The sequence below is a fragment of the Dreissena polymorpha genome, chromosome 3 (assembly GCF_020536995.1).
Source record: "Dreissena polymorpha isolate Duluth1 chromosome 3, UMN_Dpol_1.0, whole genome shotgun sequence".
In the NCBI taxonomy this organism is placed as follows: Eukaryota; Metazoa; Mollusca; class Bivalvia; order Myida; family Dreissenidae; genus Dreissena; species Dreissena polymorpha.
The window spans coordinates 118,265,846-118,292,249 of NC_068357.1; the positions used below are offsets into that span (position 1 = coordinate 118,265,846).

Consider the following 26,404-nt stretch of genomic DNA (forward strand, 5'->3'; position numbering starts at 1 on the left):
ACAAAATTGAAAAAAGTTTACTCAGATTCGCAAATTTTCGTTTTAGTTATGATATTTGTGAGAAAACAGTAATACCGAACATTTACCATGCTCTAAAATAGCCATTATATGCATCTTTTGACGTTTTAAAAACCCGAAAATTATAAAGCGTTGCAACGCGAAACGAATTAATAATTCGGAGAGTTCTGTTGTTGTCGGTATATTTTGTGAAACTACGAGGATTGGTTACATGAAGTATAAAATACACATGTAATTGTATTCGGAAGAATGGTCGAGTGGTCTAGGTAGGAGACTTTTTACTCCCGGACTCTTGGGGTCAGTGGTTCGAGCATTGCTAATGTTTTTTTTTTCTTTTTAAATTTTATTCTTGATTTTTACTGGAGCTTTTTATATCCAATGTTAATATTTATCAATATAAAGCATTTAATGACAAACTTCAAAACATGCCAAAATCTGTGAAAAGGCCCCTTTAAGTGCATAAAAGTTCCGTTAATGCACGAATTGTGACAGCGTTCTTTGAAACGACGAAAAGCAATTAAAAAAATGCGAGATCGCATCACAAATATTTTTATACTTAGCAAAACTATTACTGCGAACGTTTCGAGATTACGTTATCCCCGCATCACATCATGTTGTCTGCTGACTTACTTGTAAGCTGCCTCTCTGACAGAACTGGGTCAGGATGTACACATGCGGGGACTCCACGCATGCGCCGATGAAGCGAGCCACGTTGTCATGGTTGAGCTCCTTGCGAAGCTGCAACTGCTTCTTGAGATCTCGGTCGATCTCAACGTGGGGCTTCGAGATGTGCTTTATGGACACCACGGTGCCTTTGTAGCAGCCGATGAGGCAGCGTTGGGCCCTGGCGCTGCTGAACGAGCTGTCTCGCTTGACTTCCTCACCAAGCAGCGTGGTTCGCTCCGACTCGTTATCGTAGGAAAATATGAACTTGAACGGATGGCTCTTGGACCGTTTCCTCTGCAACCATACCGAACGTTGTGTTATTGTATAGGCCTCATTATGAGAAAACTGTGATAAATGCATGTGCGTAAAGTGTCGTCTGCACTGATTAATATGGGCGACAATTTCCGCCCAATCGCGATTTTCGCTTAAAAGACACTTTATGTAAACGAAAAATGCCATTTGATCGGAAAGTTTCGTCGCTGATTAGCCTGGTAGAATACTTAACGCACGTGACTTAAGCCCTATTCTCATATAACAAAGCCCATGTTGTTTAAATATTATATTTGTACATACATTTATATGCATTATATATTATATTTATGAAACAAATATCATTTATAACGATTGGAAGAAATATTGCAGACATAATCAATGAACAATAGAATAGTATTGCATATAATAATCGATCGATCAATTATTCATTAGGCATAGGATGTTAAAATAATTTTAAACGAAACAAAACAACGAGGGCTTTCATTTCTAAGAATGAATACAGTTGCACATCGAAGGTTTACATATCACGCAACAATAAACATATTCGAACACGAACTTCTTATATGCAATCTGGACCAACATTTAACGCACACCCATATAGCCACGTTTTTCAATCTGGACCAACATTTAACGCACACCCATATAGCCACGTTTTTCAATCTGGACCAACATTTAACGCACACCCATATAGCCACGTTTTTCAATCTGGACCAACATTTAACGCACACCCATATAGCCACGTTTTTCAATCTGGACCAACATTTAACGCACACCCATATAGCCACGTTTTTCAATCTGGACCAACATTTAACGCACACCCATATAGCCACGTTTTTCAATCTGGACCAACATTTAACGCACACCCATATAGCCACGTTTATCAATCTGGACCAACATTTAACGCACACCCATATAGCCACGTTTTTCAATCTGGACCAACATTTAACGCACACCCATATAGCCACGTTTATCAATCTGGACCAACATTTAACGCACACCCATATAGCCACGTTTATCAATCTGGACCAACATTTAACGCACACCCATATAGCCACGTTTTTCAATCTGGACCAACATTTAACGCACACCCATATAGCCACGTTTTTCAATCTGGACCAACATTTAACGCACACCCATATAGCCACTTTTTTTTTAATCTGGACCAACATTTAACGCACACCCATATAGCCACGTTTTTCAATCTGGACCAACATTTAACGCACACCCATATAGCCACGTTTTTCAATCTGGACCAACATTTAACGCACACCCATATAGCCACGTTTTTCAATCTGGACCAACATTTAACGCACACCCATATAGCCACGTTTTTCAATCTGGACCAACATTTAACGCACACCCATATAGCCACGTTTTTCAATCTGGATCAACATTTAACGCACACCCATATAGCCACGTTTTTCAATCTGGACCAACATTTAACGCACACCCATATAGCCACGTTTTTCAATCTGGACCAACATTTAACGCACACCCATATAGCCACGTTTTTCAATCTGGACCAACATTTAACGCACACCCATATAGCCACGTTTATCAATCTGGACCAACATTTAACGCACACCCATATAGCCACGTTTTTCAATCTGGACCAACATTTAACGCACACCCATATAGCCACGTTTATCAATCTGGACCAACATTTAACGCACACCCATATAGCCACGTTTATCAATCTGGACCAACATTTAACGCACACCCATATAGCCACGTTTTTCAATCTGGACCAACATTTAACGCACACCCATATAGCCACGTTTTTCAATCTGGACCAACATTTAACGCACACCCATATAGCCACGTTTTTCAATCTGGACCAACATTTAACGCACACCCATATAGCCACGTTTTTCAATCTGGACCAACATTTAACGCACACCCATATAGCCACGTTTTTCAATCTGGACCAACATTTAACGCACACCCATATAGCCACGTTTTTCAATCTGGACCAACATTTAACGCACACCCATATAGCCACGTTTTTCAATCTGGACCAACATTTAACGCACACCCATATAGCCACGTTTTTCAATCTGGACCAACATTTAACGCACACCCATATAGCCACGTTTATCAATCTGGACCAACATTAACGCACACCCATATAGCCACGTTTATCAATCTGGACCAACATTTAACGCACACCCATATAGCCACGTTTATCAATCTGGACCAACATTTAACGCACACCCATATAGCCACGTTTTTCAATCTGGACCAACATTTAACGCACACCCATATAGCCACGTTTTTCAATCTGGACCAACATTTAACGCACACCCATATAGCCACGTTTTTCAATCTGGACCAACATTTAACGCACACCCATATAGCCACGTTTTTCAATCTGGACCAACATTTAACGCACACCCATATAGCCACGTTTTTCAATCTGGACCAACATTTAACGCACACCCATATAGCCACGTTTATCAATCTGGACCAACATTTAACGCACACCCATATAGCCACGTTTTTCAATCTGGACCAACATTTAACGCACACCCATATAGCCACGTTTTTCAATCTGGACCAACATTTAACGCACACCCATATAGCCACGTTTTTCAATCTGGACCAACATTTAACGCACACCCATATAGCCACGTTTATCAATCTGGACCAACATTTAACGCACACCCATATAGCCACGTTTATCAATCTGGACCAACATTTAACGCACACCCATATAGCCACGTTTATCAATCTGGACCAACATTTAACGCACACCCATATAGCCACGTTTATCAATCTGGACCAACATTTAACGCACACCCATATAGCCACGTTTATCAATCTGGACCAACATTTAACGCACACCCATATAGCCACGTTTATCAATCTGGACCAACATTTAACGCACACCCATATAGCCACGTTTATCAATCTGGACCAACATTTAACGCACACCCATATAGCCACGTTTATCAATCTGGACCAACATTTAACGCACACCCATATAGCCACGTTTATCAATCTGGACCAACATTTAACGCACACCCATATAGCCACGTTTATCAATCTGGACCAACATTTAACGCACACCCATATAGCCACGTTTTTCAATCTGGACCAACATTTAACGCACACCCATATAGCCACGTTTATCAATCTGGACCAACATTTAACGCACACCCATATAGCCACGTTTATCAATCTGGACCAACATTTAACGCACACCCATATAGCCACGTTTTTCAATCTGGACCAACATTTAACGCACACCCATATAGCCACGTTTTTCAATCTGGACCAACATTTAACGCACACCCATATAGCCACGTTTTTCAATCTGGACCAACATTTAACGCACACCCATATAGCCACGTTTTTCAATCTGGACCAACATTTAACGCACACCCATATAGCCACGTTTTTCAATCTGGACCAACATTTAACGCACACCCATATAGCCACGTTTTTCAATCTGGACCAACATTTAACGCACACCCATATAGCCACGTTTTTCAATCTGGACCAACATTTAACGCACACCCATATAGCCACGTTTTTCAATCTGGACCAACATTTAACGCACACCCATATAGCCACGTTTATCAATCTGGACCAACATTTAACGCACACCCATATAGCCACGTTTATCAATCTGGACCAACATTTAACGCACACCCATATAGCCACGTTTTTCAATCTGGACCAACATTTAACGCACACCCATATAGCCACGTTTTTCAATCTGGACCAACATTTAACGCACACCCATATAGCCACGTTTTTCAATCTGGACCAACATTTAACGCACACCCATATAGCCACGTTTTTCAATCTGGACCAACATTTAACGCACACCCATATAGCCACGTTTTTCAATCTGGACCAACATTTAACGCACACCCATATAGCCACGTTTATCAATCTGGACCAACATTTAACGCACACCCATATAGCCACGTTTTTCAATCTGGACCAACATTTAACGCACACCCATATAGCCACGTTTTTCAATCTGGACCAACATTTAACGCACACCCATATAGCCACGTTTTTCAATCTGGACCAACATTTAACGCACACCCATATAGCCACGTTTATCAATCTGGACCAACATTTAACGCACACCCATATAGCCACGTTTATCAATCTGGACCAACATTTAACGCACACCCATATAGCCACGTTTATCAATCTGGACCAACATTTAACGCACACCCATATAGCCACGTTTATCAATCTGGACCAACATTTAACGCACACCCATATAGCCACGTTTATCAATCTGGACCAACATTTAACGCACACCCATATAGCCACGTTTATCAATCTGGACCAACATTTAACGCACACCCATATAGCCACGTTTATCAATCTGGACCAACATTTAACGCACACCCATATAGCCACGTTTATCAATCTGGACCAACATTTAACGCACACCCATATAGCCACGTTTATCAATCTGGACCAACATTTAACGCACACCCATATAGCCACGTTTATCAATCTGGACCAACATTTAACGCACACCCATATAGCCACGTCCAGACTTAGGATAATCTTCATAGAATGTTTAATTAGATTTGTATGCTCACTTGTTATGTGGACTCATAGTGATCGCAGTTCCGTCTGTCTGTCTGTCTGTCCGTCTGTCTGTCCGTCACACTTTGCGTTTAGGTTTCGAAAAATGCTCATAACTTCTATGTCGCTTCAGATGTAACCTTCATATTTGGTGTGCATGTGTATATGGACAAGGCCTTTTCATACGCACGCACATTTTGACCCCTTTGACCTTGACCTTGAACGTAGGATCTGCGTTTAGATTTCGAAAAAGCGTTTTTTTGGGGGCATATGTCATCCTATGGTGACAGCTCTTGTTTTGCAGTTACCTTCTGATAAATAACATAATTTTTCCCTGAGCACGAACAAACACCAATAACTAACTCGACAGTGAATTTAATATTAAAGTATTCAATTTTACACTTCGATTTCAACCTTTCTTTTTTAATATAGCCGGACGGCACATGCTTATCTATGACGACATTTTACACTTTGCATTAAACCGCATTATTTTGTCAGATTGCGGCTCATATAATAGATTGTGGTCTATTAATTTTGGCAAGGAACCCTTGTATTTAAAATGCATATATGCGTTTGGACTTTTAATATGTTGATACTCGTATGTTATGAATGTTAATTTGTAAATCATTTGCAAATCAAATCTAAGTACAAATGGCAAAAGGGTCTTATTGAGGGTTCCGCATTGTTATATATATATATGATTTTCCTTCCCGTTTTTACAGTTAAAGCTTTTTTTACATACAAATCCGTCCCTTTCAGTTTATTTTAAACCATAGTTGAATTGTAACAGTACCTTCTGCATGTTAGGTGGTAAGAGGTTCTCATCCACGGAATGCACGAGCGGGGCGATGTCTTTGAAGTCAACCTTCCACAACAGACGGGCCAGCTTCTGCTCGTACATGAAGTGTCTGAAATAGGACATAAAGTGTTTAAAATAGTACAGGTAGTGTCTGATATAAGACAGGCAGTGTCTGAAATAGGACAGGTAGTGTCTGGAATAGTACAGTAAGCGTCTGAAGTAGGACAGGTAATGTCTGAAATAGGACAGGTAGCGTCTGAAGTAGGACAGGTAATGTCTGAAATAGGACAGGTATCGTCTGAAATAGGACAGGTAATGTCTGAAATAGGACAGGTATCGTCTGAAATAGGACAGGTAGTGTCTGAAATAGGACAGGTAGTGTCAGGAATAGTACAGGTAGCGTCTGAAGTAGGACAGGTAATGTCTGAAATAGGACAGGTAGTGTCTGAAATAGGACAGGTAGTGTCTGAAATAGGACAGGTATCGTCTGAAATAGGACAGGTAGTGTCTGAAATAGGACAGGTAATGTCTGAAATAGGACAGGTAGCGTCTGAAGTAGGACAGGTAATGTCTGAAATAGGACAGGTATCGTCTGAAATAGGACAGGTAGTGTCTGAAATAGGACAGGTTATGTCTGAAATAGGACAGGTAGTGTCTGAAGTAGGACAGGTAATGTCTGAAATAGGACAGGTATCGTCTGAAATAGGACAGGTAGTGTCTGAAATAGGACAGGTAATGTCTGAAATAGGACAGGTAGCGTCTGAAGTAGGACAGGAAATGTCTGAAATAGGACAGGTATCGTCTGAAATAGGACAGGTAGTGTCTGAAATAGGACAGGTAGTGTCTGATATAGGACAGACATTGTCTGAAATATGACAGGTGGTGTCTGAAATATGACAGGTAGTGTCTGGAATAGTACAAGTAGCTTCTAAAGTAAGACAGATAATGTCTGAAGTAGGATATGTATCATCTGACATAGGACAGGTAGTGTCTGAAATAGGACAGGTCGTGTCTGGAATAGTACAAGTAGCGTCTGATGTAGGAAATCTTGTGTCTGAAATAGTATATCTTGTGTCTGCAACAGGGACACAAAGAAATGATAAATGATATGAGATATGTACATATAGTTGCACAGGAAGTGTCTGAAATGAGCTGAACAAACACAGGGCGTTAACAAAGGAAATGATTGAATGGTTTTATTGTTGAAAATAAACTTTCCATAGCACGATATTGTTTTCACGTTAATAAAGCTATTTGAACCCGGTGATCTATGTCCAGAATTATTGCTAATAGAAAATTGATTTAAGTTATCAGCCGTTTATAGCCTCCTCGCGTGATCTCTCGGGACTCTAAATCTCAATTACCTCACACCAAAGTCGGCTGCTATCCCGACAATGACCGCAATTGCTATGACAACGGACAGAATCGTCCAAAGTGCTGAAACAGACAGAAAATCCACATGTGAACAGGGCTAGTTTAAATGGACTCGTTCACAGTTTGAGGCTGCTTTTTAAGTGTGTCAGTAAATACCTTAAATAGCTAGATGTTTAATAATACAATTAAAGACCTAAATAATTTTTCAAAGAATAGAATTTAACACAGAAAATAGTTTGTACCCAGCGGCACTTGAGCGATTGTCGTTTGGATAAAAACGCTAATTCGATACAATGTTATCAGATTTTATTCACAAAATATATCACGTTGATGATAAAAACTAGAATAAATGTTTAGAAGAAGTAGTACTAGAGAATAAACGAACGAAGAGTTTTATTTCATGACAAATGTGTCTGCTGGGCAGGAGAAATCTCGTTAATGTAAACAATGCATCAGATTCTGTACAGGTTCGTTCATACGACACACATAAACACAATTTAAGCTGTGCAACAAATAAGAGTAATCGTGTCGGTATCGGCGTAAGCATGGTCTTTATAAATTGAAGAAACAATATTTGATTTTGTAAACCTATTTATTTTAGCTCGATTGCATAAAAAGCCTTATGCTTATTTGCAACGCTCTCGGTTCCGTTTCCTGGGAATAGAATCGGTACTAGGTGTCTCTTGGGGAGATCTAAAGAACGCTCCCACTATGGGTATCGAACCCGTGACCTCCAGTTCGCTCGGCTAACACCATATCAACAACGTCACGTCGCTTTTATTATATTTGATTGATGGTATCATAAAAAGATTGTTCCTTAATTTTAAAGAATCCCGGAAATATTTAAATGTTAGTTTAAGATTGCGAGAACATAATGTCGATGCTTAAATTTTAAATACTCGCTTTAAAGTTTCAGATATTTATAGTATATTAGTGATCAACCTTCTGTATTTGTTTATGAAATAACACAACCATTCCGAATTATTCTATCGTTTCGCGTTTGAAACGGTTTATAATTTTCACAATTTAAAATTATCATAATTCATAAGCGAAGCTGTATCGCATAGAATTATTAAAAGCATACCGGTATTACATGTACATATACAGACAGGAAACTCAAACATTTTGCGTTGAAATCAATGGCACAAACTCACGTGACTTGTGTTCGCACTTCTCTCCGTGGAAGCCGCACTTTGGCTCGTCTCGAGGCGGACCGCCGTTCCTCCACTTAATATCCCGGAACAGGTTCAACTCCTACACGAAAGACAATGTGGTAATCACATCATATGACATGGCAGCAAAAAACAGCTTTAGCTCTTACACGAAAGACAAGGCGGCAATCACATTATATGACATGGCAGTGAAGGAATAGGTTCAACTCCTACAGATATGAGAGGATGAGGGTGACATCATATGGCATGGGTGTGAAAAAATAGAATTACGAGGTGGGAGCTACACAAACCTGATTAACCTTTCGCAAGAAAGAATGGACCAAATTTAATTCATAATGCTTGACATGAAACTCCAAAATACGAACAGTCGGAAAAAACCTTTTAAATTTACGCCTTGAAAATCTCTCCTTTACAGACCTGGTGAATTATTGATTATTGTTCAATTAAAGCGATTTATTCACTAATTACTTTTCCTGTGTGTTTATATCTTAATGAACGATCAGCTGATATCAATCGCATTTATATCAATAAAACATGTATCAACAACACGTATATCATGTGTAGATATAATTGGAACTACAAAATATTCAAATGTCTAAAAAGCCGGATTTGAATTATATGTTACCATAATTGTTTCATGTCGTGTCCAATCGAAATTACATGACCTTTTGATAATTCCTAGCGGAAATTATCTCAAGTCGCGCAAAAAAGGTGTCGATTGCTTCATTTTGTGTTATATCGAACTTACATTACCTTCCAATTATACGTTTCGGAAATGACCTTTAATCGCTCGATTACGGCGTAAGATGCAACGACTGACAAAACTGAGGCAAATGGAAACGGATACTACATTATAAGGTAATACAATGTAATACCAAACAATATCTGCATTTTCCGGGTAATGGCCACTGCGAAAGTAAACATGTTTAAGAGCAAACAACAAAAACAACAATCATTTATGACACTGCAATTTGCAACATATTGAATCCTGTACTTTAAAAAAAAAGAAAGAAAGAAACTCCTTTAAGGTTTGTGACAGAAAATAGACATAGAGATTCTCCATGCGTGTGTAAAGGCTTGGGGTTGTCATGTTTACATACTGGTATGCCGACGCCACCTTGGGTCATCCGGAAGTTGCCAACCGGAATTAGCTCTACCTTGGAGTCAGGTTGGTGGACGTCGAAAGTGAGGAGCGTGTAGTTGCCCTCTGCGTCCCCCTGGCGGTCGATGTAGACGTCGTAACCTAGGATACCTGCATTCATCACAGGATAAGAGCGCTTTTCATGATTGTGTTGTCAGATAAATACAAAAGTAATAATCAAGTTTGACAAAAAGACAGTAAAAAGAAAAGAACAAATGTAATTACTTACATCGATATATACATGTTGTTGTAAAATGAGAGTCATTATATTCCCGATTTTATACGAACAGTTTTCTAAATCAGTGATATATACAAGCTAAATCTTAGAAAGGATTAACATCGAATTTTTGTTCCGTAAAATTTCAACACATCTTTTATTTAAACTTTAACGGCCTGACCTTCACATAAAGTTACTATGTTAACTTTGTATGATAACGCAATATTCTCTTAAGCGAATACCAAATTTACTATCACATCTATCAGACCAGCTTTACTTGTATGTGGTATTGCCGACATAACTTGTATATAAGGTATATAAGGTATTGCGGATGTGAGCTTTGAACATTACTAATATATGTTGTATTTCGGATGTGAGATATGAACCTTACTTGTATATGTGGTATTGCGGACTTAACTTGTATATGCGGTATTTCGGCCGTGAGCTATGAACATTACTTGTATATGTGGTATTGCGGATATGAGCTATAAACATTACTTGTATATGTGGTATTGCGGATGTGAGCTATGAGCGCCTTGCCGTTGCGCATATCGCCCCCGGATGTGAGCGTCTCGTGCAGGGCTAGTGCGTACGTGTGCAAGGCGTCGTACAGGAAGGCGGCGTAGATTGGAACCTTGATCTGTAGAACGGACAGACAGGTTGTTTAAATATAAAAGCACCACTTAAATAAGAAGTTAATCTAATAAGGGACCAGGCTCATCAAAAAAGCCTTTTCGCTTGCACTGGATTTTAGTTTAAAGGGACATATATATAACGAAAAATTTCGTAACAATTAAAGTATCGTCCCTGATAAGCCTGTGCGAACTGCACAGGCTAATCGGGGACGAAACATTGCGCACATTCTTTATGTCAAGTTTTCCAATCTTCCATTAAGCCAATAACATTAGTTGAAAGCTAAAATTAATAAATGTTCCAAGGTTTTTGACAAGTTCTTACAATTAAATTGCCGTTTTGAAGTTTTCATCATTTTATTCATCAATTTATAAAGTCACTTCAGGACCAGAAACAAAGAAATAAATTGGTAGTATAAACAAACTAGTATGAAACTAACACGTCTACAGATCTTTATTCATGAGGTAAATAACTAGTTTACATACAAAACGATGCACAACTTTCTATGAATGGTAGTTGAGAACGTTATTGATCTTTAAGTGGTTTAAGAACTGACCAGATAATTACTGTCATTTGAGACATAACAGCTATAGCTAAAGAAATTTATTGACGCTTTACTAATGGGAGCGGACTTGCTATACAAGCTGGCAGCCTTGTATTTTCTTCTGACAAATTAGCTCGGATTATTTATTATACAATATTACTGGCAAAAACTCGAATCAAAAACCTCGCTATTTCGTGCCGTAACAAATGACAAATCCTACGGGACATTCAGTCAATTATATCCCAATGTATTTGATCACGCGTTCTTAAATGTTTAACTCAAATTGGTACCAAGGCTTATACAAGCTATACGAAGACTGCTAAAGAGAATATTAATAAAACAAGACACATAATATCACACAGTTATCTCCTTTCTTTTTGCGATATCCAATTTAATTGATAAATTAAAGCGAAGCAGATGAACATAAATTTTAAAGACAAACAATTTAGCAAATATATAAGTCAGAGAACCCCTTAAAACTATTTCCCAACGATTTGACACAGCGAGAATAAAATGAAACCTCATTCTGGGATAACTGGACTTAATGCATTTTCGTAAATTTTCGTTATATATATGTCCGTGCAGGCTTTAAAACCGGATTTTCTTTGAGAAGAAACTTCCTTTAAACGAACAATTTCATAAAACATGAAATCTCCGTCTATGATAATCTTGTGCGGACTGCACATGCTTATATAGGACGACACTTAACGAATATACATGACGCCCAACTTTTCCAATAGAATGTGCTTTATTTTGCTATTAATTGGAGGCATGCAAACTCGAACATCATAAATGTAACAATGTTTTGCGCGATTAAAAAAAACACAAACATTAATAAATTTGACTACATAAAATCTTTGAAAACTAGTTTTGGACAAAACAGCATACATCTAAATATTTAAATCATCGTCAAGCTATTGCAAGAGGAAGCCGAAAGTTTGAGCGCCCGAGTTTCATTAATAAGTTTAAGTGTTTGTCATGTGTTTTGTCTCATGTATAATGCGATTTCAGTTGGTTACTTAGCTTAAATTCCATTCCAAGATCAGTAAGGCCATGCCACCTGGTCCCTGACGTCATTTTGGCTAGCACGCCAAGTAGAAAATTGTAAACATTGCCTCTGTGGTAGAGACCGGTTTGACTTGCCCGTTCTGACCCAGATTGAAGTGACTGCTGGGATAGTCTCCAGTACAAAGACGTATTACGATCTCCTTGGAAAGCCAAGAATATCCTGGGTGAATCTGAGCGCAAGTGACCCAAGACAGCGACGAAACGTAAGTACAGACATTATTATATTGTCTAGTCTACAATAAATGGCGCTGCGAGTATAAAATCCTTTCGTATTTTCAATTTCTAATTGGCCATTGTTTACAAAATAATTTGGCACCCATCTTGAATTTTATTTCTTGACATTCCTGTTTGTCTGTTATTTTAAGCAATTATTAAGTAACTTTAGGTCATACAGTCCTCATTTACAGTAATATGTTACTAGTATTAAGCCTTTTTCCGGAACTCAGGCTCATTACTATATTTTTAAGTGTGTTACATATTTCGTCGACAAGCGTACTATCGAACCGTTTAATTGTTTCTAAATTTAGTCTTTCTGTAAATAGTTATCTCCCTGTTGTTGAATTGTATTTTCATTTGGTTTCCCACTAACGTTATCGTATTTCAGGCAACTGCCAGTCCCTATCAACTGTATTACATTATAGTTTGGGAACTTTCACTTTCGTTTTCTTAAACGGAAATACTGGAGGCTACACTACAGTAAACATATTAAGTAATATATTTTTTCTTCTCAGTTAATTTTACTGAAACTGCTGTTTGTGCTTCGGTACTTTGTCCGCTGGTCACTTGCTGTATTTTATTCACTCTGTGAATTTTGGTTCACTTGGTGAATTTTGTTTCACTGCGTGATATTGTCGCTCGGTGATATTTTCACTCAGTGATATCTTTTTCATTTAGTGATTTTATTCACTGAATGATATTTTGATTATTTTTTCGTTTGTTTCACTGCGTGATGTTTTCACTCGGTGATATTTTCACTGAGTGATATCTTTTTCATTTAGTGATTGTATTCACTAAGTGATATTTTCATTATTTTTTTGTTTCACTTGGTGATATTTTCATTTGGTGATTTTTTTACTTGGTGATTGTTCTTTTCACCTGGTGATATTTTGTTTCACTGCGTGATTTGTTTCACACGGTGAATTTTGTTCAATACATGACACTTTGATTATTTTTTGTTTCATTCGGTGATATTTTCACTTTGTGATATCTTCACGCGGTGATATCTTTTTCATTGAGTGATTCGTTTCACTAAATGGCATTTTGATTTTTTTGTTTCACCCGGTGATATAGCCTTCATTGCGCGATATTTTCACTCGGTGATATATATTTTTTCATTTAGTGATTGATTTCACTAAACGGCATGTTGATTTTTTTGTTTCACTCGGTGATATTGGCATCGAGTGTAGGAATAAAATAAAGTAACAAAGAACACATTTTGAGTTTGTTTTTATTCCTGACTATGGCCACATATAGTCCTTCGGTCGATACAGACCCGGGTAGGGAGAGCAAGGTGCAAAGTGGGGGGCAGTCGTACTCTGGGTACCCCATGCCAATGTATTCGGGAATGGACCCTGGTCGTTGGCAGCCAGGCCATCCTTACCCTTATGCTTGGATGGGAGGGCCAATATACCCACCAATGCTGCAAGGGTATGGGGCTACGCCACAGGTTGTGCCAGAAAGGGCACAATGGAGTGATACGCACTTTAGGCCTGAGGCTAGCGAAGGGGCACGGGGCGCTCGTAGAAATATTTTGCTCCGGAAATGGGGGGAAATATGGGGGTGGCAGAAGTGGGGCAACAAATAGCGAGGCTCCAATCTTTGCCAAAAGCGATCCAATCTTTGCCAAAGGCATTATCATTCGATGGCAAAGGGAGCTGGCAGGCTTTCCTGACAAGGTTCTTGAACTTTGCCTCAACCTTTGAATGGACTGAGGAGGAGAAGAGAGATTATCTCTGTTTGTGTCCGACGGATAAAGCCAGCGAGTGCTACGCACTTACTTCGGATAGGCATGTAGAGATGACCTATGAGGAAGTGGTAGAAAAGCTGGAGAAGCAGTTTGGTTACCCTACAATGCCAGAGACAGCAATGATAACGTTTTATAGTTCTTGCCAAGGGGAGGAAGAGTCTTTAAATGACTGAGCAGACCGTATAGTAACTCTTGCTGGCAATGCTTTTCTGGATTTGCCAGATGAGTTCAAAGCCCAGCAAGCAATGATGCGGTTCTGATTTGGGGCAATGGAAAAAGAAGCGGGAGAGCAGGTGGTTTATCAGCGGCCGCAGTCTATAAAGCAGGCTAAATAAAAGGTGAAGTGGGCCATTCATACACGTGGCTTGATGTATGGGCCATGAGCCGTACGCAAGGTCGGCTACACGGAAGAGAATAAGGTCAGTAAAGATAGTCTTTGTGAAAAGTGTGAGGCGTTTGGGGCCAGGGTTGAGAGGCTGGAGGAAAAAATAGATGAAATTATGGGAAAGCTTGATGAGCTCCTAACAAGGCAGAACAAGACCATGGTCTTATCTCCAGGCCAGCTGTGTGTTGGCTGCAACAAAACGCTAAAAGTGGGAGATTAAAGTCTCAAGTCATATGACCAGACACAGTGGTCAGTCAGCACTGATAGTGTGTGTTGTGAGGAGATAGTGCCTAGCGGAGGGAGATGTCAAACTTCCACAGATCTTGGTGTCGAGGACACAAGATTGGTTATGCAAGAAGACTGCAAGAAAACACTACAGCTGGGAGATGACAGTCTCAGGTCATATGACCAGACACAGTGGTCAGTCAGCACTGATAGTGTTTGTAGTGAGGAGATTATGCCTGGCGGAGGGAGATGTGAAACTGCTGCCATAGATCTTGATGTCGAGGACACGAGATTGGTTATGCAGGAAGACTGTCAGAACACACTACAGTTGGGAGATGACAGTCCCAAGTCATATGACCAGACACAGTGGTCAGTCAGCACTGATAGTGTTTGTAGTGAGGAGGTTATGCCTGGCGAAGGGAGATGTCTAACTGCTGCCATAGATCTTGGTGTCGAGGACATGGGATTGGTTATGCAGGCGAAAGTGGTTGATTTAAACGACTAGGGGTCAGTATAGGCGGCTCTGAACTGACCCCTATAATGGAGGGCCAAACGTTGTTAGCGGGAAAAGTAGAGCGCCTGGCGGTGCAGTCAAAGGTTAAGGGACCCTTGGACAGGGCTGGTAAGGCGAGTGAGATGGCCATAATAGGTCGCTTCAGATTACTGGAGCAACCGGCTTATGATTATGATTTCTGTTTTACACAGAAGTGACTGATGCTTGGAATTGAGCCACCTGATGTGAGCTCGTCTTGGTGGTCCAGTGTGCATGTACTTAATGAGATGGTAGCGACGGTGTGAAGAGCGGTCAATTGCAGTGACCGGTTGAATAACACACCCAATGGTGGTTTAGCCGTGAGATGCAATCAGTAGGTTGCACAATGTAAATGTGGTAGGCTGTGTAGGTAGAATCAGAAGGTTCCTTTTGGGGCTAAATCTTTTTGTTGGTAGAGGAGGTGTTAGTGCATGTATCGGGTTAAGTTCCGAAAACCAGGCGTGGAGGAGGTCCCGTCTATGCCTAAAGGTATAGGAAATGGCGGTGGTGATTGTGTGGAGAATGCCGTTTTCATCTGATTGACAGGTGAAGGCAGAGCTCAGTTTGATGGTTCACTCAAACCTAGTTAAGCTGGGGGGAGAAAATAGTTTCCGGTTTGGGAGAAGTAGAAATTATTTAAATGAATGGCTAGACTTATTTGCATGTTCGGTTGAATGGTCTCTATATTGTTGACAGTTTGCAGTGAGTATGAAGAGATTGTATGTTGATGGATTGGCAACAACTTTTTGAAACAAAAGAATCTCTCTTGAATTACAATAATCCTTCAGTTACTTTGCAGTCTATTATGTGTCGGACAATATTGATATTAAATACAAGAGTAAATATCCTATACAAACTTCATTTTTCGAAAAGTACCCACAAGTTGAAAAGGCGAAGTATGGTTTTAGAAATACTGTCAATTGTTATGATGTCCTTAATAATGGACCATGATTGCTGAGTGGTAATTGGTGAAGGCGTGATTACACATTTAGCTTTCAGAACAACTGTGAACCATACCTGAACAATTATTGACTCCTATATTTGTATAAAGTTGTGGTTTGTAAATGGTGTGGAATATGGGTTTAAGTTTGCAGGTTGTTTATCATTATGTAATAAAAAATCTGCCTAATTGTCGGCACTAAACGTCAATATAGGATGTAATAGTGATATGAACCGGGATTCAGATGTTAAATTGATAGTGTGTGCGAATGCTTGATGGGTATAAATGTGGTTATCTTAGTGACGGTTTTGGTATTGATGCTTTATGGAATGTAGTGTGGAATGCAAGGAGGTTAGGGTGACGTGGGAGTTGGCTCCAACCGGAGAGGACACGAGTCTCAGTCTCTCAGAGATGAAGGTGGATATTCCGGTTGGAGAAGACCCTGGTCCGTCTTCAGTTGTGGTGGAGACTGTGGCTGAGGTATTGGTGGAGTGGAAAGGAGAGGCGGTTTGGTGGAATGCGTGCTCGGATTGGTGGGAGGAGGATGTAGTCCGAGAGTGGGAGTAGCCTATGAATGCAGCGCCGTCTGCATTTGGCTGTCACTTCCACTGGAGCCACAAAGTGGGTGCTTGGATTGGTGGGAGGAGGATGTGGTCCGGGAGTGGGAGTGGCCTAGGAATGCAGCGCTGCCCGCATTTGGCTGTCACTTCCACTGGAGCCACAGAGTGGGTGCTTGGATTGGTGGGAGGATGATGTGGTCCGAGAGTGGGAGTGGCCTAGGAATGCAGCGCCGTCCGCATTTGGTTGTCACTTCCACTGGAGCCACACAGTGCGTGCTTGGATTGGTGGGAAGATGATGTGGTCCGAGAGTGGGAGTGGCCTAGGAATTCAGCGCGGTCCGCATTTAGTTGTCACTTCCACTGGAGCCACAAATTAAGTAGTCGGTCATTCGAACCCAGTGGGCTCGTACACCGGCTGGGGGAAAATAAAGTGGTGTATAGATTAGTGTGGTCTTGACCTGATTTCTGGTGGGTTATGTGGGATGAAGAGACATTGGCTGGGTGGTGTAGGATATGGTGTAACTTGGGGACAGGCAGCTCATATCGGGTGGGAAAAGATAATTTTTAGAATCTACTTGGGCCTTAAATACCCAAGATTTTGGTTGGGTTTTACACAATTGGATATTTAGCCTTAGCTGGGGATTGCATAGCTTAATTTGGCTAGGAAGGGGGGCTTGTTAGAACAGGGAGGAGTGTGGTAGAGACCGGTTTGACTTGCCCGTTCTGACCCAGAATGCAGTGACTGCTGGGATAGTCTCCAGTTCCGGTTCTGCTGTTCCTTGTACAAAGACGTATTACGATTTCATTGGAAAGCCAAGAATATCCTGGGTGAATCTGAGCGCAAGTGACCCAAGCCAGCGACGAAACGTAAGTACAGACATTATTCTATTGTCTAGTCTACAATACCTCCGCTAAGAAACTTCCAATCCACGAAAGTATCTTATTATTTACTCTATTTTGACGAAATGAAGCGCAGGCTATGGGTAAAGTTGAGCACTATTCTCGGTTATATAAATATTTGACACCAGATAAGTAGTTTAGTTTATCATTCGAGGCAAATTCCTAGTGTTTACGTTACAATGTACGCATACACGACAAGCACATTTAAAATCTAACAAAATATCTATTTTATATTCCTTTTTGCAGTGCACTTAAATATTCAGACGTGAATAATACCATATAAAATGTGTGTTGTCCGGAAAACAAATACCTTAAAACACAATCTAATGACATTTCCAATGAACACCAACAATTTGGCTTACACGACAGGCAACGAAATTCAAGGCAAGCACGACAAGTCAATATTCGGCTAGAACGACTAGTATTTATAAGTGTAGAATTGGTCACTTCTATGTTGTCAAATAATATATCTCAATTAATTTAAATATGTGTGTCCCTTGAATAGTTCGTGTCTATTTACTTTCTTGTGAGATTCTGTGCCCTGTCCTGTGTGCGTTCAGCCATGTATAATGTATATAAAGAAACTTGTTTAAGATTTTAAAATAAAACAAATGAACACAATCTGCACTTATAAATGACTACTGAATCGAAATTCAGACATTATGTTACCATAACTAAGACTTTTCGCCCATGAGGGGTGAAGGGTCATGAATTTAATATTTATTTTACCGAGAACGGTTTTTGTTATAACGTATAAACAAGTATGCGTTCATATGGAACATATTTGTGCGGTCAACAAAAATGCGTTTTATAGTTTTAAAGTTTATATTTACTTTATGACGATATACTACACTGCATTTGTCGTGAAGATCACGAGTTTGTTGTTTTAAGACTACTCCATTGTTATTGTTTTATAATCTTTCCGGAGTTTAGGTTCTGTTTCCGGAGTATATTTGTTATATTGCCGGAGTTTTTTCCCGCCAAGAATGATATTCATGTAATTAGCATGCTTTTCTTGAGTTTTCAATGTATAAATACGAGGACATATGTTGTTCAAGTTTAGATAGGATTTGATACTTTTTTGAATTGTAAGAATTTATATTTATGTATTTAGGCAATATAACATCACCAAATTAAATGGAAATTATTACTTGTAGTGTATTAATAAAAGGAAATCGTGAAATTAGAAAGTGTTGTGTTTCTCTTTGGATTTAAAATTAAAATATTCGATGTGGCAATAAGGTTAATAATTCAGTCTAATTAAACGGTTGCTTCTATCCAAATGATCAGTTTGCCACATTGTTTGGTGCCGGAACCCGGGAAACAAAGAATAAATTTATGGATTTAAATGGAATTATTGGGCTAAAATCAGGTATGACATTTTGCTTACTAGTAAAGAAGCGGTCATGTGTGCTTCGTGAAAAGGGTTTTTAAAAGCGTAAGAATAAATTAAGTAACTATGAAAGTTGTGTAACTACCGTCTAATGCTATGGAATTATCTATTCTGAAAAGTGTACGTTTTCTTTTGTGAATGAGGATATGTACGCGCTTTCAATAGTAAAAGTGGAGTCGTACCTATACAGTGTGATTTGTTTAAAGTTCTTCTAAAAGAATGTGATGGTCACCTGGAGTATATATTATTCAAAGGATATAGTGTAAACAAATTGGAAAAAGTACATAAGGCAAATACACACTTCATATCAAAGTTGTATGGTAGCATAAAAAGTACTTCAAATGAAATAAAAGATAAAGTGTTAAAGTTAAAAGTGAATTAAAGTTAGTCTCCGTACTTATTTGAAGTGTGTATTCCAATTTTCGTTTCAACACAATGTCTGGAGTAAATCTAAAATATATTAAAGGTGTTCGAACTAGATTTTTCAATGCATTGGAAAAGGAAGTGTGTGACGGTGGGAAAATTCTTGATGTAGATATATCGGCTTTATCACTTGAAGAGTATAGTTATATCAGAAAGCAAATAAATGAATGTAAAGGAAAGATTGATGTTTACATTGAAAAACTGTCCAACCAATCTAAAAAGTTAGCAGAGGCACTAGGTGATACTGATGAAGAACTTACTAATAAAATACTCCAAGAAGATAGTACTTTGTCAGAGAAAGCGTTGTCAGTTTCGTATAAGCTAAATTGCTTAGGTGAAGATTTAAAAGAAAGTGAAATGTTTCAACAAAAGAAAGAAAAAGAAGATAAAGAAAGTGATCATCTACACAAGTTTTGTGATTTTCAAATGGATTTACAGCATAAGTTCTTTGCTGAACAACAAGAAAGGAGTGAAAACCAATGGAGGTTACAACAGGAGTATAATGAAAAACTAAAGGAGGAGAGAAGTGTATTGTCTACATCAGTGAAATTGCCAAAACTAGATATTGCTTCATTTAATGGCAATAAACTTCTCTGGGTAGAGTTTTGGGACTCATTCCAAAGTGCTGTGCACAATAATAAGAAATTATCAGATATCGATAAATTCAATTACTTAAAGGGCAAAATAACTAGTGAAGCCAAGAGTTCTATTGCTGGCCTTTCACTCTCAAATGAAAATTATAGTGTTGCTATTGGAATATTAAAAGAAAGGTTTGGTGACAAGCAAGAAATCATTGATTTGCACTAAAAAAGATTGCTTAATCTTGCACCAGCTAGAAATACTACCGAAAGTTTACGGTTTTTCATGGACAAAGCTGAGAAGCATCTACGTAGCTTAGAAGTACTTCATGAGAATACAGACCAACATGTATTCGTGTCAATGTTACGCAGTAAAATACCAATTGATATTCTATTACAACTTGAGTTGTTAAAAGATGCCGGTAAAATGTGGAATGTTCAAATGTTGAGGGATGTATTACGACAATATATTGTGTAAAGGGAAAAAGCTGAAAAGTCTAAACCGAATGATAATTCAAACCAAAGGTTAGGACATAAACAACATTATCCATATAGCAAACCAATGGGGCAGGCAAATAGAAACCAAGAACATTCAGGTAGTGCACTTATGTCAACAGAAAGGAATGCTCCTCTAAAACAGCCTTCAAAGAGGTGTACATTCTGTGATAAGGGACATTGGAGCGATGAATGTCATCAGTTTAAAACAGCTGAAGAAAGAAAGAGACGAATAAAAGGAAGTTGCTTTCGATGCCTTAAAGATAATCATTTAGCAAATGAGTGCAAAAGTTCAAAGATATGTGTCTATTGTAGAGCTAAAGATGTTCATCACAGAAGCTTGTGCGACAAAAAGTTTTCAAAGAGTGTAAAGAAGGAAAATGAAAGTGCACATATATCTCAAGAAGTTGAGGAAACAGATGGCGCTTGTGATGAAAGTGGTCTTCTGTCTTGTGATGAGACTGTATTCATGCAAACTGCAACAGCTAAAGTAACTGGAAATTACAGTGATAAAAGTGAACGTGTGCGTTTGTTACTTGACTTATATTTCAAAGGAGCTTACTGACCGTTTAGGTTTGAAAGAGGAAAGTGAACAAGAAATAAATGTTGTGACGTTTGGAAGCGAACGGTCTAAAACCATTAAAACAAAATCAACCACATTAAAAGTGATGCTTAAAGATGGCAGTTATATGACCATGACAGCCAATATAGTACCAAAGATTAGTGGGATGTTACATCGTAGTGCTGTGAATTCAAATCAATTAGAAAAGCTGTCTCATTTGACTAGAAATCTACATTTAGCTGATACAATTCCCACAGAAAAGGAAATACATTCATTGGATCTACTTGTAGGTAATGACTTTTACCTAGATATAGTTGATTCCGAAAAAATTCAAGTGTGTTCTGGATTATACTTACTTTCATCAAAGTTAGGTTGGATTCTGTCCGGGAGAGCAGGATTTGTAAGTGATCAGTTTGCCACAGCAAGTTTTTTTCATATGCAGAAAAAATGTTGACTATATATTTGGAACAATCGCAAAAGTGTCAAATTAAAATATGCCGACCAGCCTATCTTTTTTTTGATGTAAATAAAAAAGATAAAACATTAAATAAACAAAAGAAAAATGAATATTCTTAGCACATTCACATTTGAACTACATGTATAATAAGAGTTTAATTGTTTTGTTTTCGTACAATATTTATTTTTCCTTTGTAGGAATCATGAGACCAAAAACCAACACTCAAACTCGGAAAGCGAAGCAAGCGTACCCAGACGAGACGTCAGCAACACGAATGTCCAACGTGGATGTAATCTTGGATCAAAACCAAAGATTAAATATTCAATTAAGTGAAATATGAATACAAAAACACATAATGTTTACTCATCACACAGTCCCAGTCGAAATACTGTTATTAGGTGAACATTAGGAGCATGGTGGGATAGTGCGAGAAGAAGCGAGAACAAGTTGCTACCTACTTATAGACTTGGACTTGACATGAAAGATTTTTAATCAGATACCCCCTTTCTGTAGAATTCCTCGTTTTAGAGGGATTGCAATCATATAGCTTGACTTGATATAAAATAGACATTTAAATATATATTAATTATTGTGCATAATGTGTGCTTTAATGTTTCCAATATTTAATATAATGGACGTGCTGAATATTTACTTCAGTCAAATAATGTTAATGTTATGTGTTTCTTGGCGCTTTTGTAAATCCGATCACAATTGCTTGCGAAGATGATACGAATGATTTCCTAATAATGCAACTAAGGTTTCATTGGTTGTATGTTTGTGATTAATGCCTTGACGGTGTGTACTGTGAAGTCCTTACCGCGGATCCTTTGTAGACCTGTGCGAACCCGTTGATTGGCGGCTGTGTGTTTCGGCGTCTGACGTCATCCAGGAAGTGGTCCCAGTCGTCATTGAGGGGCGGACGAGGGACCAGCAATAGTACCGTTTCGAACGACTGTACTTGATACGTGTTTAAATCGTCTTTGGATTCGAACGGGGCTGAACAGTAAATAATATATATTGTTATATATATGATAATTACTTGGTAAACGAGTACTTGAATGGTACTTTATTTGTATCCTACGCATATTTCTTTTCTATATATTTCTATTAATTTATCTAAGTATTATGATTTTTGTCAACTTACAACAAGCAATAAATATAACAAAAGAACAATTATTAAACAAATGTAATTTCTCTGGATAATAATTTCAAGCTTTTATGCAATAAACGTGAAGATAAACGTCGATCGCACTGTATTTCTGTTTGTCCAATGTTGTTGTTTAACAATTAAAATAAAAAAACATATAGTTGAATCGGATTATGCAAAATTGTGTTATTACATTACGTTATCACTAAAAAGCGGCTCACTGTGAAAAAGCGGTTTAATGCGTATGCGAGAATAGTCGTCCAAGATTAGCCTGTGCATTCCGCTTAGACTAGATGTAGTATTGAGACTTCATCTTAACAAAATATTATATAAGAGCGACCCTGATTACCCTGAGCGTATTGTACAGGCTAATGTAGAACGCCACTTTACGAACACGCATTAAGTCCCGTTTCCCCACCACCAGACTTTTGACATACGAATCTACTACCTTCAAGTAAACTCAGACTACTTGAGCAGCGTTTAATGTTTAGGTGTTCTTTAAGCGATATGTTGTACAGTGATCATTGCGTACTTTTGAGGAGGTATGAGTGCGGGTCCTCTGTGTACAGGCGTTCGTACACGGCGATGACAACGTACTCGGATATCCGGTCCTCCACGTGCGCCTTCAGCAGACGACTGAAGTCAATCAGGCCGTGGTGGTCACCCAGAAACACGTATACTGGAAACAAGAAACACGTAGACTTGAAACAAGAAACACTTAGAATGGAATCAAGAAACACGTAGACTGGAAAAAAAACGAAAATTGGAAACAGGAAACACGTGGACTGGAAACAAGAAACACTAAGATTGGAAGCTAGAATCACATAGAAATGAAACGAGAAACACGTAGATTGGAATCAAGAATCACGTAGACTCGAAATATGAGAACGAAGACTGGAAATAAAAAACACGTGGACTGGAAACAAGAAACAAGTGTACTGGAAACAAAAACACGTAGACTGGAAACTAGAAACACGTTAAGTGTCTTAATGCATGCAGAGTGTAATCAAGACGTACGTATATTGACGTAATGAAAATGGCTGACGTTATCCCCTCACAGACAAAACGTTTCACTGTAAAAAGAGGATATTTGTTGGGGTCAGTTGATCATCGATTTAAATTCACAAGTGAACAGAGAATTAATATTTTCTGTGATCACAGCTAGAAAAAAGTCAATCAGCTACCGAAAACATCACAATTTCTTGTTATTGAATTTTTTACCTACGATTAAAAACATTTCAATGTAAAAGCTTTTACAAGAATAATAATGCCACCATGTAAAAAATGACATCATTTAACATTAAAACAGTGAGTTTTATCGATAAGTCTGATAGTTGTCTTTCCCTGATGAGGTGACTATAAACAATATATAATCATACAATACACATATTTCAGCCAAGTCATTTGTACGGCAGCATAAAGGGGATGTAGGACATATGTTATTAGGAGGTCTTAATTACTTTCTCACGCGAGAGCTATTACGTGCGCACACAGTAATTCAATATTGTAACAGTGTTGAACTGTTAACCAGTGTGTTATGACTGTACTGAGAAAATGCATCCAATTGTTCGATAATGACTGACATGATACGCATTCTCGTTGGTCAGCTATCTTATACGCAAGAAATAGAGACCGCTAAATATCATATTTCGAAATTCCCCTATATGCATACGTTCATTTGATCTTTTATCTTAAAATTCTATAAATTATTTTGCAACTGCCACTGCATGGCGGCTGCAGCATCTAGTCATCACACGGTTCAATCGACTCCAGCGACGACCGTGGATCATGCAACGATTGAGATACTGTATACATATCAGTGGAAGGCGTAGTGTATTTTCCATATTCTTTATATTTTACGTATTGGATAGAGCAGGTTTGAGTGTTTTCTTTGATAAAAAGCCTTAGTAAACATGACTTTGTAAACGTAATCCCTACCTTCCCAGCTGCTAACTTTTCATGATATCCGTTATAATAATGTCAAAAAGAAAACAAAATTCACCACTTTCTCATTCAAACTCTAATTACACAGGATTAAGACCAAAGATAAATATGAACAAAACGCCTCAGGATAACGACCGTGAATTATTATTAAATGGTCATGAAAACGGCAACGAAAAAACAATTTTGCTCATGCATTCGGCTGAGACATTGGAAAATGACATGATAGGATTTTCATATGTATTTGAAACAAGATAAGTATTGATGCAAAGCATCAAAGGGCGTCGGGAATTTTAGGTTAAAAGGCACTCAATGAAGTTACATGGAACGATTTTTTTCTACGGTAAATATTAATATATTGGCCGATTATTTTAAACAAAATAGAAAAAGATACTGGTATAACCATTATCTATGATTTTGTGTTATAACCCCCAAATAACCATTATCTATGATGTTGTGTTATAACACCCTAATGACCATTATCTATGATTTTGTGTTGTAACCCCCAAATATTTCATAGTTCATTTTATTTACATTGGTTTCCTTTTTTTACTGGCATCCGTGTGCAGTTTTCATTAATGGAACAGAACTGTGTAGGTTTTAAAAACTCTGCTTCATCTTGTAAGCGTTATTTCATATTTTTCTCCACATCAAGGGGAGATCATTCTGAACTAATTCTTACGTTGCTCATTTACGATAGGGGTTGAGTACTAGTTTATATGAAAACACTGTAAAAGTTTTAATGTGTTTACGACCCCTCCCCCCCCCCACCCTCTCACACATATATTTCATGGGCAAAATAAAAACAAAAATTGGTTAAAATAAAACAGCATATTTATTTAAACTAAAATGTCTACATCAAAACAAAAAGTTAACATAGAACACAAATAAAATAATTTGATTCTACTGGGGCTCGAACCTTGGGCCTCTCATATGTGAAACGAGCGTGTAACCACTACACTACGGAACCGCTTGAAAAATCACCTTCTAACTAAGATATTAATAAGATTTTATTAATAGTCGGTTTAAATGTAAACTGTGAAGTGTTAACGCTGGATAGTGAGCGGGGTTAGAGGTCCATACAAAAGGGTCCATACCACTGGCAAGATACGGGTCAGGCCTGCGGCCTTCTATATGTGGTTCTTAAAAAATAACCTGTATGAGGACTTGGTAGTTATGAGACTGGGGTGCTGTGATGGTGCTCCTCATTGATAAGCGGCTGCTTCCTTTATCAAGACTCATTATTACAATTAATAATTCGCGTCGCACTTCGCGCTCTATAGCGCCTTTATTAGTAACTAGGTGGTTGCTAGGATAGTGGAACAAAGAAGTTTTGTTTGTATACAAAACCAGAAAGTTTCACCGGTTCGCGTATTTGCCCAGTCCCTGTGATCTTTTATTATTGGCCAGTCCCTGTGATCAGTTATTAATTAAA

The 26,404-nt window shown here is 38.4% G+C and overlaps 1 protein-coding gene across 1 annotated transcript in view; it reads right to left on the reverse strand.

Moving 5' to 3' along the window:
- LOC127871189 (guanylate cyclase 32E-like) overlaps positions 1 to 26,404 on the reverse strand; it is a 59,013-nt gene that overhangs the window by 12,216 nt on the left and 20,393 nt on the right. Inside the window, exons 4-11 of the mRNA XM_052413931.1 lie at positions 23,561 to 23,707; positions 22,699 to 22,877; positions 10,719 to 10,860; positions 9,963 to 10,114; positions 8,845 to 8,944; positions 7,681 to 7,753; positions 6,311 to 6,425; positions 649 to 978 (exon numbers count right to left, since the gene is read on the reverse strand). Coding sequence (XP_052269891.1) covers positions 649 to 978; positions 6,311 to 6,425; positions 7,681 to 7,753; positions 8,845 to 8,944; positions 9,963 to 10,114; positions 10,719 to 10,860; positions 22,699 to 22,877; positions 23,561 to 23,707 — 1,238 coding nt within the window. The remainder of the gene's footprint in view (positions 1 to 648; positions 979 to 6,310; positions 6,426 to 7,680; positions 7,754 to 8,844; positions 8,945 to 9,962; positions 10,115 to 10,718; positions 10,861 to 22,698; positions 22,878 to 23,560; positions 23,708 to 26,404) is intronic.